General features: G+C 37.9%; 1 protein-coding gene across 1 annotated transcript in view; it reads right to left on the reverse strand.

The window, feature by feature from the left end:
• The window catches only part of cpne5b (copine Vb), a 109,653-nt gene that overhangs the window by 54,620 nt on the left and 37,619 nt on the right, over window positions 1-17,414 (reverse strand). Inside the window, exon 7 of the mRNA XM_010756389.3 lies at window positions 17,148-17,224. Coding sequence (XP_010754691.2) covers window positions 17,148-17,224 — 77 coding nt within the window. The remainder of the gene's footprint in view (window positions 1-17,147; window positions 17,225-17,414) is intronic.

A 17,414-nucleotide genomic window follows, 5' to 3' on the forward strand; every position in this document is an offset into this window, starting at 1 on the left:
TTAAGGCTCATATTGAATGAACCACTTTGAACATTGCATAAACGATATGAAAACAGTGCTGGAAGGTGACGTGTAATTCGGATTTAAAATACATTATAGCATCTGCTACATCTTCCCAGTGTCAAATCACTTCATAACATTGTGTGCAGCTGCCTTCAGCTTCTATGTGTAACATTAATGTTTTTTTTAACCTATATGATAAGAACAAGAGTGTACCAGCTATCCCAGCTATCAAACACTGTGCTCAAGTGAGACATTGAAGCTTCTTTTAAAAATAACCAACAAAAGAGGTTATTTGTGTTAACGTCAGCTGAGCCACTCTTACATTTGCAATTTTGTCAAAAGCTCTTCAGTTATGCTGATCCAGGACCTCTAGATGTTTGATATGCTACGCTTATCTGTTTTTGAACAGAGTATCTGTGGCTCAGGTGGGAAGTTTGTTTAAGTAGTTAGAAAGGTAATTAAAAGAGGAAATGCGAGGGAGAGTATAATTTATCACAATGTTGACTTTTTTTGACAAAACTTTAACCTATGGGATTGTAATGACCTTATATAACTTTTTTATAACCTTTTCACAGTATAAGAAAATCTATCTATAGCTATAGCTATCATAAAGAATTATAGTGTCAGAAGTAAAAAACAACTCACCATGCCCACTATACTACCACATGAACACTTTTCTGACAATCATGAAACTATTATTAAATGCATAAGATCCTCTATAAAGCATTGTTCAAACATTTTATCTTTTGATTTTAGCTTGCTATCAGAGAGGTTCCTGGATCAAGCTGATGATGTTCCTGAGGGGTGAACTCCTCTCTGGCACATTTCCATGGAGCCCATCACCCCTGAACCATCCGTTTCACTTCACCTAGTCCCTCAAAGACGAGCCGTCACTTTTCATCACAGCATCAAAGACTTCCCTGTCAGTTGTAAAGCAGAAGCTGGAGGGAGTAGTGGAAAATATTTCCTCCCTCTTTTGTTTCTTCCCACCATTCCTTCCTTCCTTCCTTCCTTCCTTCCTTCCTTCCTTCAAGGAAATGCTGGTTTACCTTAACTTTAAAGATTACAGCACTGACTAATTTATGAAAAAAGCAGCTAGAAACAAAAAAAAAAATTACAATTGTCCTCTAAACCCATGGCCCCCATCTGACTGTTCTGTAGTCTAGCCCAAAAGCTTTACATTATCACACAGCACATGATACAGTTTTTAATTATAACAGCGGCAGATTCACCTCTCAAACTCTTTGAAACATTGGTGTTGCTATGAGTAATTATATTAGATAACATTAGCTGCATCTCTGGCTCAGTTTTCAATATTTATTTAATATAGTAATATTGATTTATTCATTTAGTTAAAAAAAACAATAACCTGTAAAAAAAGATTTTGTAGCATGCATTGAATTTCTGTATAGATGATTTCAAGCATCTACCTTCTGTCATCCCACAAACTATAATGTAGTCATTGAACAGTGTTAACCAGGCATTTCTTCCTAGAAATGAGGGTCACAGTTGTTTTTTTCTTTTTTAGGCTTTTCTGGGCACAAGCTAATTATTATGCACCACACTGTTTGTTTACATTGTTGTCGGTCCCTAGTATCTCCTTCCTTTTTCGCCTGTCATGAAAAGACAACTACGATTGATTAGGGAGCAACGAGTAGTCTGTCATGTCTTTCAGTCAAGTCATGGCAATAATATATTACTCTGTAATTGCAGTGACCATTGTAACAGACAAAATATCATACAGTCTGAATGTGACATTCTACTTTTGCTCTTGTGTTTTCTTACAAGAGCTCCATGCATGTTACTATGACATGTGGAGAAAGCCAAAGTTTCACAGGCTACCATCCCTAGTTAGATTTGCTGGGCTATGATTAGGTAAACTCTGCTAGGGGGGAGGATTTAGTGAATGGTCAATTGGGTGAGTGTGGGTGCAAAAGTGAGTTTTAAAAGCACAAAATCCCAGAAACTCATTCATCAACGTTTGAGTAATAAATGACCCAACTTTGTCAACCTCCTACAAATTCTATTATTTTAATTTTTACAAGCCCATACAAAGACATGTAATACCCTTAAAGAGAAACTTTGTATTGTTGGCAAACAAACTCTGTTTAACTTCCCTCTTCTCTATGTTTCCAGCACCCATAGCACTCATTTGCCAGCAAAAGCCAGTTCGTCTGCTCAATTTTAGTGCTGTTGTTAAAAAAAAAATGTATGCCCACCTCCACAGACAGTTGGATACAAATCAAAACATCCTGTCCAGGCAGAAGGCAAAATAATTTTAATAGTGTACTGCTGGAATCAGAGTATAATGCAGAGGAATTACAGCAGAGAAAGACGCTGCAGAGCAGTCAAGTACCACCATCCAATGAGCGTTGCAATAAATGTGCACCAAAGGAAAGAGAGGTTGGGCCACTGTGATGCAGTGAACTTTACTGGGGCCATTTTCTTTCATTTAAAAGAAGTTTCTGAATCTACAGAGGAAAGGGCGTAAGCGTAATGTTTTCCACAATAAATCTGGAAAAAACAACCAAAGCCGATGGGGATTAGATGAATGTCTGAGCATCGAGTAAGTACAATAGCAACAGTGTTTTTTTTTTTACAAACACAGCAACAGTGTGAATACATACAACACGTGTTTTAAACTAGCTTAGCACATACACTAACCCAGTTTGTAATACAGCAATGCTATCAAAGTTCAGCCTGACGCCAGTAGACCGGCTGCTCAGCCTGGGAGTGACCTTGAAAAAAAACATCTAATCCATTCTGGTTGTTGTAGATTTTCTACCTTTTGAGTGAAAGGGAATAATAGTTTTTCCTCTGGTGATGTAGCATTTAAAAACATTTATATATAAAAAATCATATAATACCCCTTTAAGCTGAAGATATCTAGTGACTTGTCTTGATTCTAACCTTGTGACCTAGTTGCAGAGAGCTATATGTATCCCCTTTTCCCTTTATCAAAGATCTGCAGCAACAATATTCAATATCGACCTCCCAGAAGACAGACAGGCAGTTGCAGCCTTAGAAAAAACCATCAGCTGCGACCTTAAAAAGAGACAGATAGAGTGGAGTGGAAGGAGAGGAAGAGGTTAGGTACTCATGTGGAAAAGGAGCCTCGCAGTAGTAATTACGCTCTTGCCCATTATTCTTTTCTGACCACCAAAATCCCCCCCAAGGAAATAAGTCTTATATCTAATATTTACTGTATGATCTTTGTCTCAAAGAAAACCTGTTTCTGCAGTGCAGCTTTTTCCCAGCACAGACATTACTCTTGTGACAGTGACTAGGCCACCAATGAAGGCTTCCCCTGAGAGCGCGCAAACCACCACTGCCACTGAATCCAGTGGAATGTAGTCTAATCAGAGAGGGAGTCACGAGTCTGTCAGTGTGTTTGAGTGAGAGATAGAGGGTGAGGGTGAGAGCAAGAAAGATACATGACAGAGTAAAACAAAGAGGGATAGGTGAGGGGATTGTGTTTAGAAGCTATGAATAGCCTCTCTCAAAGCCTGAGCAGAGGAGCACAGATCGAATGCATTTGTCTGTGATGATTGCGTGTGTGTGTGTGTGTGTGCACGTCTGAGTGTACGCATGTGTTGGCAGACAGAAGTCTCTTTGTGAAAGTAATGCCACTGAAGAGACTTGATTTATCACTCTGTGTTAGAGAACGAAGAAAGCAGAGAGGGAGGCGGTATGACAGCTTTATCAGTCCACTGTTCCAGACCTCCATTAGCACACCGTGCCAGAGGAGGGAAACACAGATGGATGTCTGTGTGTATCTTTAGAAAATTTCAGGGATGAATCCTACCAGACTGGATTGTAATGTCCACATACTGATACTCACAGTTGCTCTCGCCGTGTATTCCTCACATTTCCTTTCACTTCATTCATTCAGCCTTATATAATTTTCATGTTAGCTGATTTAATGCTGGAACAGGAAGGTGTTTTCTGTTAGCAGCAAATGACATATCTGTCCCAACCACTTCACTTCTAGTCGACACAGAGGCGCCTGTAGTAATTGTGTGTTAGCCCACTCATAGTCGCAGGAAGTATGGGTGCTTAAAGGGCTGCAGCTCCCCTTGAAACCAGGCATTATAAAAAAAACATCAAATGATAAAAAGGTGCAATGCATATTTAGAGAGAGAGAGAGAGAGAAGGTGACTATGTTGACATGATATAAAAAACTCTTTGATCATAAAATCTGATGTCACTGTGGTTTATCAGTGAAGTTTGTGAACTGCACTGCAGACTGTGAGACAGATCGATTTGCATTATATACACTCATCTCCTCTATGAAACGTCTCTATCTTCACTGTGCTGCACTATTATAAACTGTGATGAACTGTCCATGGCCAATCTCCTTGCAGTTCTCTTTCATTACTTCCATGTTGTTGTCTGTGTAGTTACTGTGGCTGCTGTGACAGTACACATACAGTATGCTTGTGCTCAAGTTTGCTGTAATGTAAACATTCTCAAATTGATGTTCATAACTATCATAGTCATTCAGATAACACAAAATGCATTGTATAGATTGACCTTGTCTCAGAGCCCTCAACTGTGGCAGGCTGTGACAGGAGTTTTTATTTATGCAAAAACAACATGAATACATAAACCTGCATAGCTGTGATGATGTCATCTATGCAGGCTGCACTTTTGTGCCCATTTTTCACTCATTACTTCTCATGAATGAAGATTAGCTATGACGAATGATGCTAGTCCTATTCTCTCATATAAAACTATGATTCAGCAACTTTTTCTCTAATGGGGGAAACAAACTAACCTTTTGAACTGAACTGCTGAACAAATCTGAGATATGGGCAGCGAGGGGACCAAGCTGTACCAGCTCTTCATAAATTCATTTATAAGTTTAGTCACTTAGTGACTACTAGCTTGTATGTAACATTTTCAAGCCTAGCCGTTACAGATAATGGATGCACAGTTTACATTAATATTAAACAGCATTTTGATCTGAAGAGGCAGGTCATATGTCGACCATATTCCATGCTGCCTCATGTTGCCTTTCAATATATAGGAAAGCTAGTTTTGCCACTCAGGTCAGTTATATCTGGTAGTAGGTTGGCGTAAATATTATATATATATATCTATCTATATATCTATCTATATATATATATATATATATATAATAACTACTGATAACTTCCTGTGAACTAAGCCTTGTCGCTATGGTAGCACCAGTTTCAAAGCATATGCTTACCACAAAGCAACACCAGCTATCTGCACTTTGAAACTGCCCCTGCACCTGTTACAAGCCAAATAATTCAACCATGAAGGCAGCCAACAACATGAAATCCACAGATCACAAAGCTTAAAAAAATGAATTCTCATAAACAGAACAAAATGTCATTTTGAGGAGCTAAAAATACATGAGCCCTATCACACAAATGTCACTCAGAGAGGATGCCAACTACAGCTACCTAACTACAGCTTTTCTGTTTTTTTCTTTCTTATTTTTTATCCAGGACCTGTGTACGTGTGCATCTGCATACCCTAGATAGGCACAGCAGAGCATGGCTCACTCAAAGCTTTTGTTGCATATATCTGGTACCCATACCAACAGAAAGAGATATGTGGTTTTATGACAGATGAGGTGAGGGGGGAATAGAGAGAGCAGAGATGAGAAGCAGAAAATGGAAAAAGATGAGTGTAAAAAAATAGACACAGTCAGACAGACACACCTGGCCTGCAGGGAGAATCAAATTGTGAATTTTTTAAAATCTGCTGAAAAAGCCGAGACAGATATGGTGAATGAAAAGCCTGCTCCCCAACATCTGTCACTAAGCTGCTCTTGAGCAAGGCACTTAAGCCCCTGCCACTAGCAGGACTGTTCAGTGACTAAGGAGTGTGATTGGGATGCATGACTCACAGGTGTCCATGTGTATTACTGCATCTGTATGCATAATGATGCAGTGTTTTGCTGAAGCAGGTAGACTGAGAGGGGTGAAAAAACACTGGCCAAGAAGTCTCAAAAACCCACAGCTGTACTGTAGGTCTGAACTGAATCTTACAGAATATAGAACATATTATTCTGACGTAAGTGGATCTCAAGCTCAAGCCTTTAATTAAAATAAGGTCTGAGGGAATTGAGGATGGCAGAGGGGAGAAGCTCAAATGATGAAGGCTGCAATGATGGAAATGACTTCCGGAGTCCAGGGTCTTGACAATAAAATAGAAATATATGAACTAAACATGTGGCACCATTATAATTGTGTTTTAAATTCAGTGCAAATATTCATAGCATTCTGGATAGTAGATACAGTATAGTCTACTGTTAAAGGTCAGGTTCAGATGCGTCTCCTCTTTGTTATTCTGTTTCTCACCTTCTCTGACCACATGAGCTCAAACACGTCGCCAACACATGTAGCAACACTACATGAGGGAAACTGAGGCATGGCTGGAGGCCATATTTGCAGCCTCCGCTCCCAGTGTGACTTCTCAGCAGCTCAGGATGTTGCAGATTTCACAATTATCTAAGCGGCCCAAAATTTAACACTCTAAATATGTGATAGTTGCTTAAATTTTTGTTGTGCTACTTCATGAACAATTTAAGCTATTCCATTTCCAGTATAAATGTTGAGGGAAAATATTTTAATAATGTGCAATTAAAGAGTTTGGAAGAAAAATGCTGTGAAAGCCACAGAAGCATCAGACCTACTTGCCTTGTGTTTTTTACAGAAGGTGATCTTGGAAAAAGCTTACATAAAGCTGCAAACAATAATCATACATGTTGAAAGCATTTTATTTTATTGCACTTACCCTGGCGAGCGGCAGCATTCCAGCCCTGAACACAAATCTGTGTAGTATGTTGGATTGGCCAGCGCTTATGAAAAATCCCTTCAAATTTCAAGCATTTTTATGCTGCAGTACAGCTGAGAAAGGAGGCATGCATTATTTATCGAGGGACTAAGGGATGTCAGTCGTGCCATAGTACGTGTCTTTACTCATAGGCAGAATATTAAAAACACATCTCAATATAATGTAGTCTAGTACAACATTACCAGTAAATATGACCACAATGCAAAGCAAAAACTGATTACAGGCAACATGAAAGTAGACTTTATGGCAGAACAGTTGTATTAGATTGGATTAGGTTTTATAGATGTACTTAATAAATCACATCTGGTGTTATCCAGCATTGCAGATATTGTTGGTTTTTATGTGCCAAGGTTTTGCCAGAGAGGTCCGTGATTTACGAGATATTGTTTCCAGAAAGTAATTTTAAAGATATTGTGCTTCAAGGACCACAAACAAACCCCCAGTCACCTCCATTGTCTTGGTTGCAGCACAAGTGTAAGAGTTTGCAAAACCAATCTGCCACCAATTTTAGTGAACTGACCCTTTAAATCCTGTTTTTGATCTCTAATGTGTGCAACACTGAGCTATCCATAACAGTTAGCTACAAAACAACTGACAGTGATAATCCTTGTACACACTGTAAATAGAATACTATCCCTTCTCCTACAGTATCTGTCACTTCATCCAGGAGCGCCTGGGGCCACGTGTTGGAGATGGGGAGGCTATAGTGTCAAGCTTGGTTTGTCATCATACCAAACTGGATATCTTGCCTCTCCGCACACGCCTCTATTCACATTCAGAAATCATTTCCTTCCATTTCGCGACTGTGCTTTAGAAATCTACACCGACATTGAGGGAATATCAGAACGCTAAAAGGCTGTTTGAAACACACCTCCTCATTGACCTCCCCAAAGATTTTTCTGCAGTCTTCCCTGTATTTTAGATCATGACACCGTTTGGACTGAAGTGCTAAGAGAATATTCTGTCTTCTGTACATGATGCAACACAGCAATCAAGGGTTACATAATCCATTGTCTGAACCAGTAATGTCAAATTATCTTTGATAAAATGTAGCCAATAATTTGTGGTTAGTCCAATACCATTTCACTGGCATATACAGGTAGTGCATAAACAAAATCACGTATTTAGTTGGAAAAAGCTATAACCACAGTGCTAGAGAAAGGCAGATCTGCAGTCTGAATGTTTGAGTTGGAGTAATGCTGTGAAGAAAGGTAAAGTGAATAACAATAATTCTTCTCTGCCCATGAGTGAGCCATTTAACCCTCATCTCCTGCTGTGGAGCTGCTCCTTGTGCGTTTGTTGAACACTGTGCTGTTCATGGTCATCTCCACGGTGTTAACTGAGCAGGTACAGGGAGTTCTTTGCAGGAAAAGTGTGTGTACACAGTTGAACCACCGCAAATAAATAAAAGCAATAAAATAACAATATTTCTTGCTTGTCTTTGCTCAGGGTTTGGGGCAGTGATGGGTAACACTGAATATCTTTCCTCAAGTAAAAGTACAAATACTCTGATCAAAAAAAGCTCATGTAAAAACAAAAATTACTAACTGACAAATCAAAAAAATATGAATGTACTTGGTCAATAAACTTGAGTACAAACAGTTAAAGGCTTCTTACATCTGTCTCCTGCTGAGATCTTTGATCTATTTTATAAGTTGGATCCCAGAAACTGACGTAATGTAATGTAATAAAAGGTTATCAAACAAGTCAAACATTTCACTAAATACATTATTAATAATACTGAGTTAAAGTCTATGTAAAGGAAATTCTGAGATTTCTTTCAATACGCATTAAATATGTTGGAAAATAGTTGCTAAAAATGTGAAAAGACTTTGAACGATACATTACTGAAATGTGGAGTTAGAGGTTAAAACAGTTTTTCATCAGTTTTCAGTCCAGGATTTTTTTGGGCAGTCATAAAGCGTGGCTCAATGACACACTGAAGCCACCCTGAGCATACCCCATGCACCCCGAGCAGAGAGACTAAGATTAATTCATCTCGCTCAAAGTGTTTCAAAGTTAGTCATGTCATTTTCTGAACTCATCTGAAACGTTTCAGTCGCTTCAAAATTGCTGTTGACTGCTCACACAGTCCTGGAGCTGAGAATTCATTTTTACCCAATTTTACCTAATTTCATAAACTTGTCGATATTTTTAATCATTCAAATTCAGCTGGGTGGTTAATAACACTTTCTTCTTTGGTCTGACAAACTCAGAACACATATTCATTCTTACTTTACACAGAAAGCTTAATTTCTTCAAACTAGTTGATGAAAGTAAAACTAGATTTAATTCTACACTCTAAGCTGTTTTGAACTCCTATATTTATGGAAGCCCTAAAGGGTCATACATACATACATTTTATTCCAACCGTTTTCCCACGATAACAAGATACTTTTCATCCGTTTTCCCGTGATAACGAGATATTTAATTCGAGATCTCGAGAAAACAAAACGTTAGTCTAGTGTATTAAATCACTGCAGGAAACATAATTTAGTGTAGCAATGTCAGAGGAGCAGGAGAACATCGATCACTGCATCACATATCTCTTCAATCAAGGCCTGAAATAGCTTTATGCCTTGCTATAGATAATGTACACATTCGTGTGTAATCTGAGAAGACGGCTAGCAAGGCTTCAGCTTTATCGGAGGCGCGATCTAACTGAGCCTGATGTCGTCATAAATACCCTGAAAATTAAAACTGACTATCTGTATTTCAAACTCAGTAATTGTTTGAAATGTTTTGAGCTTTGAGACAAAACAAGAACAAATACAAAATGCACTAAAGGTGTCTCCTGCTCCTCTGACATTGCTACACTAAATGATGTTTCCTGCAATGATTTAATACACTAGACTATCGTTTTGTTTTCTCGAGATCTCGAATTAATTATCTCGTTATCACGGGAAAACGGGTGGAATAAAATGTATGTATGTATGACCCTTTAGGGCTTCCATATGTATATTAGTCTTCACACCTATTTAATTTATTGTCTGTTTCCCTAGCATAACATTTCTCATTTTAATCTTTACATTGGAAACAATGGCCATTAAACACATTGAGCTCCAACCATTTCAGCTAGCTATTCAATTGCAGCTAACTTTTGTGATAAAACTATATGCATGTAGTTATACTTGTAATATAATATAATATATACTTGTATATATACTAAGTACTAGTATATACTAAGTACTTAGTATATAAGTACATGTAGTAGTATATTATATATCATTACACAACTCAAGTAGTTTTCTTATCCTCACCTGTCTCTCTCTAGTCAGCTGTTACATGTGCGTGGAAGGCTAAGTCTTACCCTCAGCTAAGTGCAAATATGTTTTCCATATTCATCCTGTTAGTTTATTGAGTTAACATTTGCTAATCAACACTAATCTGTGCAGATGAGGCCACTGGGAATGTCATTGGTTTTGCAGATATTTAATTAATTAAATATTTGGCACAAGTTCAAGTTGAATCAACAGCTAGAAGTCTAAATGTAAATGTATTATTCCATGTATAAGTTTCACACAAGTAGTACACTCTTGCAGAACTGTTGTACTGGATTGCATTCAGGTTTGTGTTAATGATGTTCTGTCTGTGACCTGTGGATATCAGATGTTCAGCAAATTACTGATCGACCTCAGCATGGAGCAAAACTGCCATGAGGATAAACACAGAATAAATAACAGATAAGAAAGAAAGAGAAAAAAAACGGCAAATGATTTTTTAATTTTTAATGCATAGAGTTTTCCCCAGTGCTGTTGTTTGTCATTTGTTCTAAAGGAATACGCTTGGATTTAAATTAAGCCGGGAAATTAGCTGGTAATCAATTTGCATTCAGACCTTTTCTTTACTTTTATCAGCAAACCTGCAATTGACTGGCAATGTTGCTATTCCCTGCAATGACTTTTTTTCTTCACTGCAAATGCAGCAAAAACTTGAAGATCCTTTGCACAATGAATTTCTCACTTATGTAAACATTTTGCAGTCATTCTTGAAAAGAACAGCAGCAGCGTGTTGTGTTTGGATAATTTCAAGTCATAATTCTAATGATTATATGATGTTATAATATAATAGACCATATTTCCTTCTCACAGCAAAGTGCTGTTTACTCTAAATGCAGCAAAATTGCCTCTGAGACACACACGCCTACACACACAGTGTATACAGTAGAGTTTTAGTTTAACACCTCTACAAAGGCAGAAATATGCTGACACACACTTTGCACCAGGTTTTCAAAGTCATGTGTATAGATGAGTCTGTTATATAAATCCCAAACCTGCACATTGACTTGGCACTTAAGTCTTATCACCCACTCTCACATAAAGGCATAGATGATTGCAGGGACAAACTTAATTGACTGTATGAATATTATTTTCTAATGCATTCTCACCCGATGTGTATATGTTGGATTGACAAAGGCTTCAAACAACTCCATACCACCCATTGTAATAATTATCATTATGTAAAGTTGTGGCTATTAATAGCAAATGTACTGCAGTATCGTTATTTCATAACATATGCATCTGGAAACCATCATCAGCAGTGATTTATCAATCATTATCAAATGCTTAAAAAAGTAAATTGAAAAGAATGAAAATATATTTGTTAAATTTGAACAAGCAGAGCAGACTAATTAGAAAATAATATCATTGAGCGCAAAAAAGGAATGCATTAATAAGAAGTTTATAATTGCTGCTTTGGTTTCAGAGTAGATATGTGTGAGGACTGCAAAGGAAATGTTCGCATGCACAATGCACAATGCAACTTGCTAACAACTGAAAATGCTGCATATTACATTACAGCATGAAGTATTTCATAACACATTTTCACTTTGTGTTCTGTTTTTGTTGGGAAATGCACGGGTTTCTACTGTAAATCAATACAGTCACTGTTTCCCAAATATTAAAGAGCAAAGTAAACAAATGGCACGTGCAGCTAGTGTCGTCACTGCGCTCTGAGTTTAAATTATTTTTCTATGTAAATATAAATGACAGGAGCATTGTAGTGTCTTTAATGAAATATGCATTTGAGGCCTGTGGCAAGATAGGACTGCAAAATCTGAGGCAAGCATAAAAGAGCAGAGCGCCTTTGATGTCCAGATGAAACAAATGTCTTGTTTGGCGGAAGCTCTGTTTTTCTCTGTTTCTTTCTCTCTGTCTCACACACTCTCTCTCTCTCTCCCTCTCCCTCTCTCTCTCACACACACATACTGATTTAGTTTTATTAGCATTTAGGAAGTGGAGAGGTCACATGTTTTATCAAGAACATTTTTGAGAAGCTCATCATTTCATCTATTACACTGTGTTTGCATTTGTACAGAAGGTTTGCTGAACTGTTAATATCATTTTCATGGCATTTTAAAAAACACAGGTGCAACTAAAAAGATTAATAATGACTCTTGATGACAGAATAAGTCTCCAATTAGCCTGCACGCACAATGTCCTGAAAGATCTAAATAGAATAATCAATAAAATGATTTAATTTAATCCATGCTTTTTCTGCTTTGATATGACCAAGGTGTATTGGTCTGGTATTATCGTCTCAGGTTCTTTTGTCTTTCAGGTGAGTCCAAAGGGATATTTATGTTGTAAAGGTGTGATAAAGTGAAAGAACTTTTAAATTACTGATCAGGGTCTGTGGAATCATAGAAGTCAAAGCAACTAGATTTCCAACATAGCAAACACTCAGCACACTTAAATTAACAACTGTTAATTATAATTGCCTACACCTGCCGAGTGAATGACAAGGTAGCTGATGCTGCCAAGGTAACAGTCCCTACTAATGGCATCCATTTACAGCCGCAAATGGACGGCTTGGCTGTACTTTTAAGTATAAATGTGTCATACACTTGTTACTTAAGGTGACCACTCGGCTGACGATCTCACACAGGTAAACTCAGTAACCTCTCGCTTCTTAAAACTCCATTTTATGTTACAGCTTTTTTTTATAACTAATAGTTTTGTTGTAATGGTTTAAATAATTTAAATTGGTATATCAGTGTCATAATATAAATGAACTTATTAACAATGAACAAAGTAGTTAAGGTCTCAGTAAAACCATGAATATTTATTTGAGCCTCTATCTGGCATCGGGGAAAGCAGCACTTGCAGTACTAACTACTTTGTGCCATGACACCTTCATCATAATCAAACTAAATTTAAGATGAACCATTCAATATTCTCTGTCCACATGAAGACACATGTTTGTCTAACCTAATGTTTGTTAGAAGTTAATTCCAGGAATTCTGATAATGGTCAAAAAGTCTGTGAGCGAGCACCACCTTCTTTGCTGCGGTGTCCTGGGGTGCGGGCATCAAGGCAAAGGACACCAACAGACTGAACACACTTATCAGATAGGCAGAGTCTGGTGTTGGCTCTAATCTTGTCACCCTGGAGAAGGTGGTGGAGGACAGGATGCTGGCAAAACTACTGGCAATCATGGACAATCTCTCTCACCCCCTCCACAAAACACTGGAGCAGCTTCAGCAAACAGACTCATCCAACCCCACTGCTCTAAGGAGCGATGCAGGAAATCTTTCCTCTCTCTCTATAAATCATCTGCCTCTGTCAGAGCCACTATTACAGAACTGGACTAAATTTACCTGTCACCTTTTGCACTCTGTACCACTACACTGCTCCAATACTGGAACATATACTTCATATCATATGTGATATGTGTTAATATAAACCATATTGATATTATGTATCATATTTATACAATATTCTTGTCTTTTTGCGCATTGTATTCATATATCTATCTATCTATATATCTTCAATAGCTTTTCAGTCTCTATGGTAAGTGAACTGTCCTTGTATAGCGCCTTTTTCCAACCACTCTAAGTGCTTTTACACTACATATCTCATTCACCCATTCACACATATTCATACACTGATGGCATTAGCTGCAAACAGCTCATCAGTTTTAGGAGCCGGCGATCATCTGATTCTGATCTCCTGAGCCACAGCTGCCCCACTCTGTGCGTCTTTGGATATCTGAGTATCACAACATGTGATGTGTGTCTTGTTGCTCCAAAATGATGTTATGTGGTTCCACTGGCTGTGCTTGTATGATGTTGTGTGTTTCGTGTGTGCTCGAGTGGACTCAAAGGGAATCTGTAAATAATAGTGCAGCAAACAAAGACTGACAAGAGCCTTTGAGGCCATGCAATCTGATACATTCATTACTAGTCAATGTTAATTACTCTGTGCCGTGCGATATAATTCAGCCCTCCTTGCGTGATACCAGAATACAAAAATAAACAAGTGGATACAAAATGCATCAACATGGAGGCCTCTGCTGATATCAAGACCCCTGGGCTGTGCAATTATTTTAGCATTGAGGCAAAAGCTTCTTTACCCAAGAGGAAAAATGCTTCAGTATCTGACACATCTAAAAATGACACATGAACAAAAACCACTAAGAGTCACGTCAAGATGTTATTGTAGCTGGTTCTTTGTTATAAACACATTTCAATGAAGATTCGTGATGAATGAGAAAGCATTCATTTAGACACTTAGTACTTTCTTTTGCTTCTTCACCGCTACTCTATTGCTTCTTTTTGCTATTTCCTGATAACTTGTGTTGTGTGCCAAAATGGTTTTACCTTTTCTCTTCGGCCCTCTCTCTCTCTTTCTCTGTTTCTATACTTTGGGAACCTTTTTTTTCATAATGAAAATTACAATGGCTGCTGCCTAATTAAACAAGCACTAATTTTCAGAAGATTAAAGCCATTTCAATTAGTCGGAAAACAGAGAACATGGAACAAGAATGAAATACAGCTCTTATGAATTCATATGCCATGTAACCAAGGAACAGGATTTATCAATTCAATTAATTTCATTTGTGTGTGCACACATAGCCCATGCATGCAGACAAAAAGCTTATCTCAAGTCAAGTTTGTTGTGTATTTGTGATAGGTAGGAGGGTATAGACAGTTCAAGAGCCTTTTGCTACCAAAGAGCCCTTAACTCACTTCTTAGACCAAGATTTATTCTATTTTATGTCTGGTGTGTGCAGGTGAAAAGAAGAGCAGAGGACTGGTTGAGACAGTCATGAAAAACAAACACACACTCTGAAACATTCTCCCATTGGCTCAGCAAAGCTTAGACAAATGTCTTGACATTTCCAAGCAATAAAACATGAATCATGCTTCATTTCCACAGAAACAAACTCCACTGGGTAGCATATCTACCAGGGCAATGCATCACTTTGTGTTTGTGTGTGTATGTAGTGTGCTTGGCGGGTCTATGTGTGTTTCCCGCTGCTCCACCACCTCACTGACTCTTCCTCAAACAAGGTAAAACAAAGCCACTGCACAACCTGTCCGCCTCTTAATATCTGACAATGTCTGAATTCGAGGAAACACTCGACTCATTCATCAAACTTTGTTGCGTAAGAGCCCAGAACAGAACTGATCACAATAACTATTTCATGAAACGTACATCCTACAATCAGTCATTAACAGCCATAAAACATGTGAAACTGTTGATGTCTGCATGCTACAATCAGATGGTAGTGTTGTGGCCATTTCAAAGGAAATGGTTCACTATGTATAGTGGAAATAGCAAAACCAAAACAAGAGGTTTCCACCATGAGGAGAGCTTTATTTTCGCAGCCTTTAAAGACAGATTAAAGGCATCCATAAGAACAGATTTTGGCATGCGGTTGTGTTACTGTATCTCTCAGCTGCAGACTGTCTCAACTTAAAAATGAACAATTTGGCAAGAACACTATTTCCTTTTCTAACCATGCTATATAAATTTTCTGTTAAAAAAATAATTGGTGTAATATCAAATTCATATTAACATTATTTAAATTTACGCTCTCAATACAGGCTAAGGCACATTTATATTTGCACTGCTTAAGTCCTCTTTAGTAATGGTCCAGTGTGTAAGACTTCAGGGGCTCTATTTACAGAATACAGAAAAAAGAAAATGGAATATAACATGGAAAACTATGTTTTCGTTTGTGCATAATCATGGGAAAATAAGAATTGTTGTAGTTTTTGTTACTGTAGAATTAGCCTCTGGAGAGGGTGAAACGAGATGGTTAGTAATATGATATAGATTATTCTTACTGCCTTAATGCCACACACTGCATACATACAGTATGAGGATGAGGCCTTTGCCTCTCCTGCAAATGATGACGCAGTCAATAAAAAGAATGCCAGATGATGATACAAAACTAACTGTAATAAAAGCAGAGAGAAAGCCCAGAAATGGAAATCTATTGCAATCAAATACATTGATTAATAAAATAAGCAAGACTCACATATACATGTTACATGTCACTGAGATTTTAGACATGCATTGAGAAGTGTATGCATGGCTAAAACTGCCCTGCAGTTTCTGAGAAACAATCAGTATTTCCTCTCTGCACTTTCCCATATGCAACAGAAATGCAGTTTTTTCACAGTATAAATATATATCTTTGAGTGAATATATTATGTATGACCTCAGAGTTGCTGTATGATATGAAGAGTTGCAGAATATATTACAAAGCTGTGATAAACATGAATTATACTTTATACGATGAGTTTGATGAGTGAGGGTCATCACATTAATTACCTTATGTTAAACACTTGTGATAATTAATTTGCAATTTAGTTTGTTCCTAAATCAGCTTGGGAACTGGAGATGAATGTTGAAGTGTTGGTCACCAGTACTTAGACACAGCAATAACATCTCATACAACTCAAATTTGAATATCAGTATTCAAATAGTCATTCCTCAAGAAAGATGTTCAGAGCTAAGAGCCTGCAAATCTCACTGAATACAACATTTAAATGACTTCACCTGAATTACACAAAAGATCAGAAGACTGATGATGATGATGATGATGATGGATGAGAGATGTATAAAGACAGATTACAGGATACCCCATTAACAGTACATTTTCCTCAGCCGGTGTGAGAGCACAAGCTGAGGAGACGAGCAGTAATTTGGGTAATTTTGCTCTGCGCTTCACCCTTTTCTTTAATGACAATAATTATCTGTGGAAAACATCTGTAGGATGTGTTGTCTCCCCCTCCCTTCCTCTCCTTCTTTGTCTGATCAATGTCTTTTCCTCTCGTGTCTCACCAAATCACCAACGTGTCTCTTATTCTTCCTCCTCCTCGTCATTTCTTAAAACTCTCACTCAGATGCTCTCATTTTTCAGTCCTTTCCTTCATACTCCACCAAACAAAGAAATATTTCATTTCTCTACAAATGAAGCCAAACCACTAGGATCTGAAGCAAAGTGTTGTGCTCCTCAATCACATTTGGAGACAGGGGCAGTAAGGCAGTGGGAAAAATGACTGAATAACTGAAACTCACCCCAGCGGTTTCTCCAGTCGACTGGCTGGTGATCCAACAATTTCCCCAAGAGTACAGAACATCTGACCCAAAAAGTCCTAGAAGGAAGGGATGAAAGAAGTAAAGAAAGGTGGAAAGAAAGGAGGAAGGAAGGAGGGATGACAGGTTGAAGTATGTGAAGTAGAAAGACAACAAACCAGAGCATAGTTAGACTTAAGCCAGAAGAAATTATGATTTTTGGTGCAATATCTTTAGTTAAAATAAAGGGATCAGCCATTGAGTGTAAAG

This window comes from Larimichthys crocea, chromosome VI (assembly GCF_000972845.2).
Source record: "Larimichthys crocea isolate SSNF chromosome VI, L_crocea_2.0, whole genome shotgun sequence".
NCBI classification, from domain to species: Eukaryota; Metazoa; Chordata; class Actinopteri; family Sciaenidae; genus Larimichthys; species Larimichthys crocea.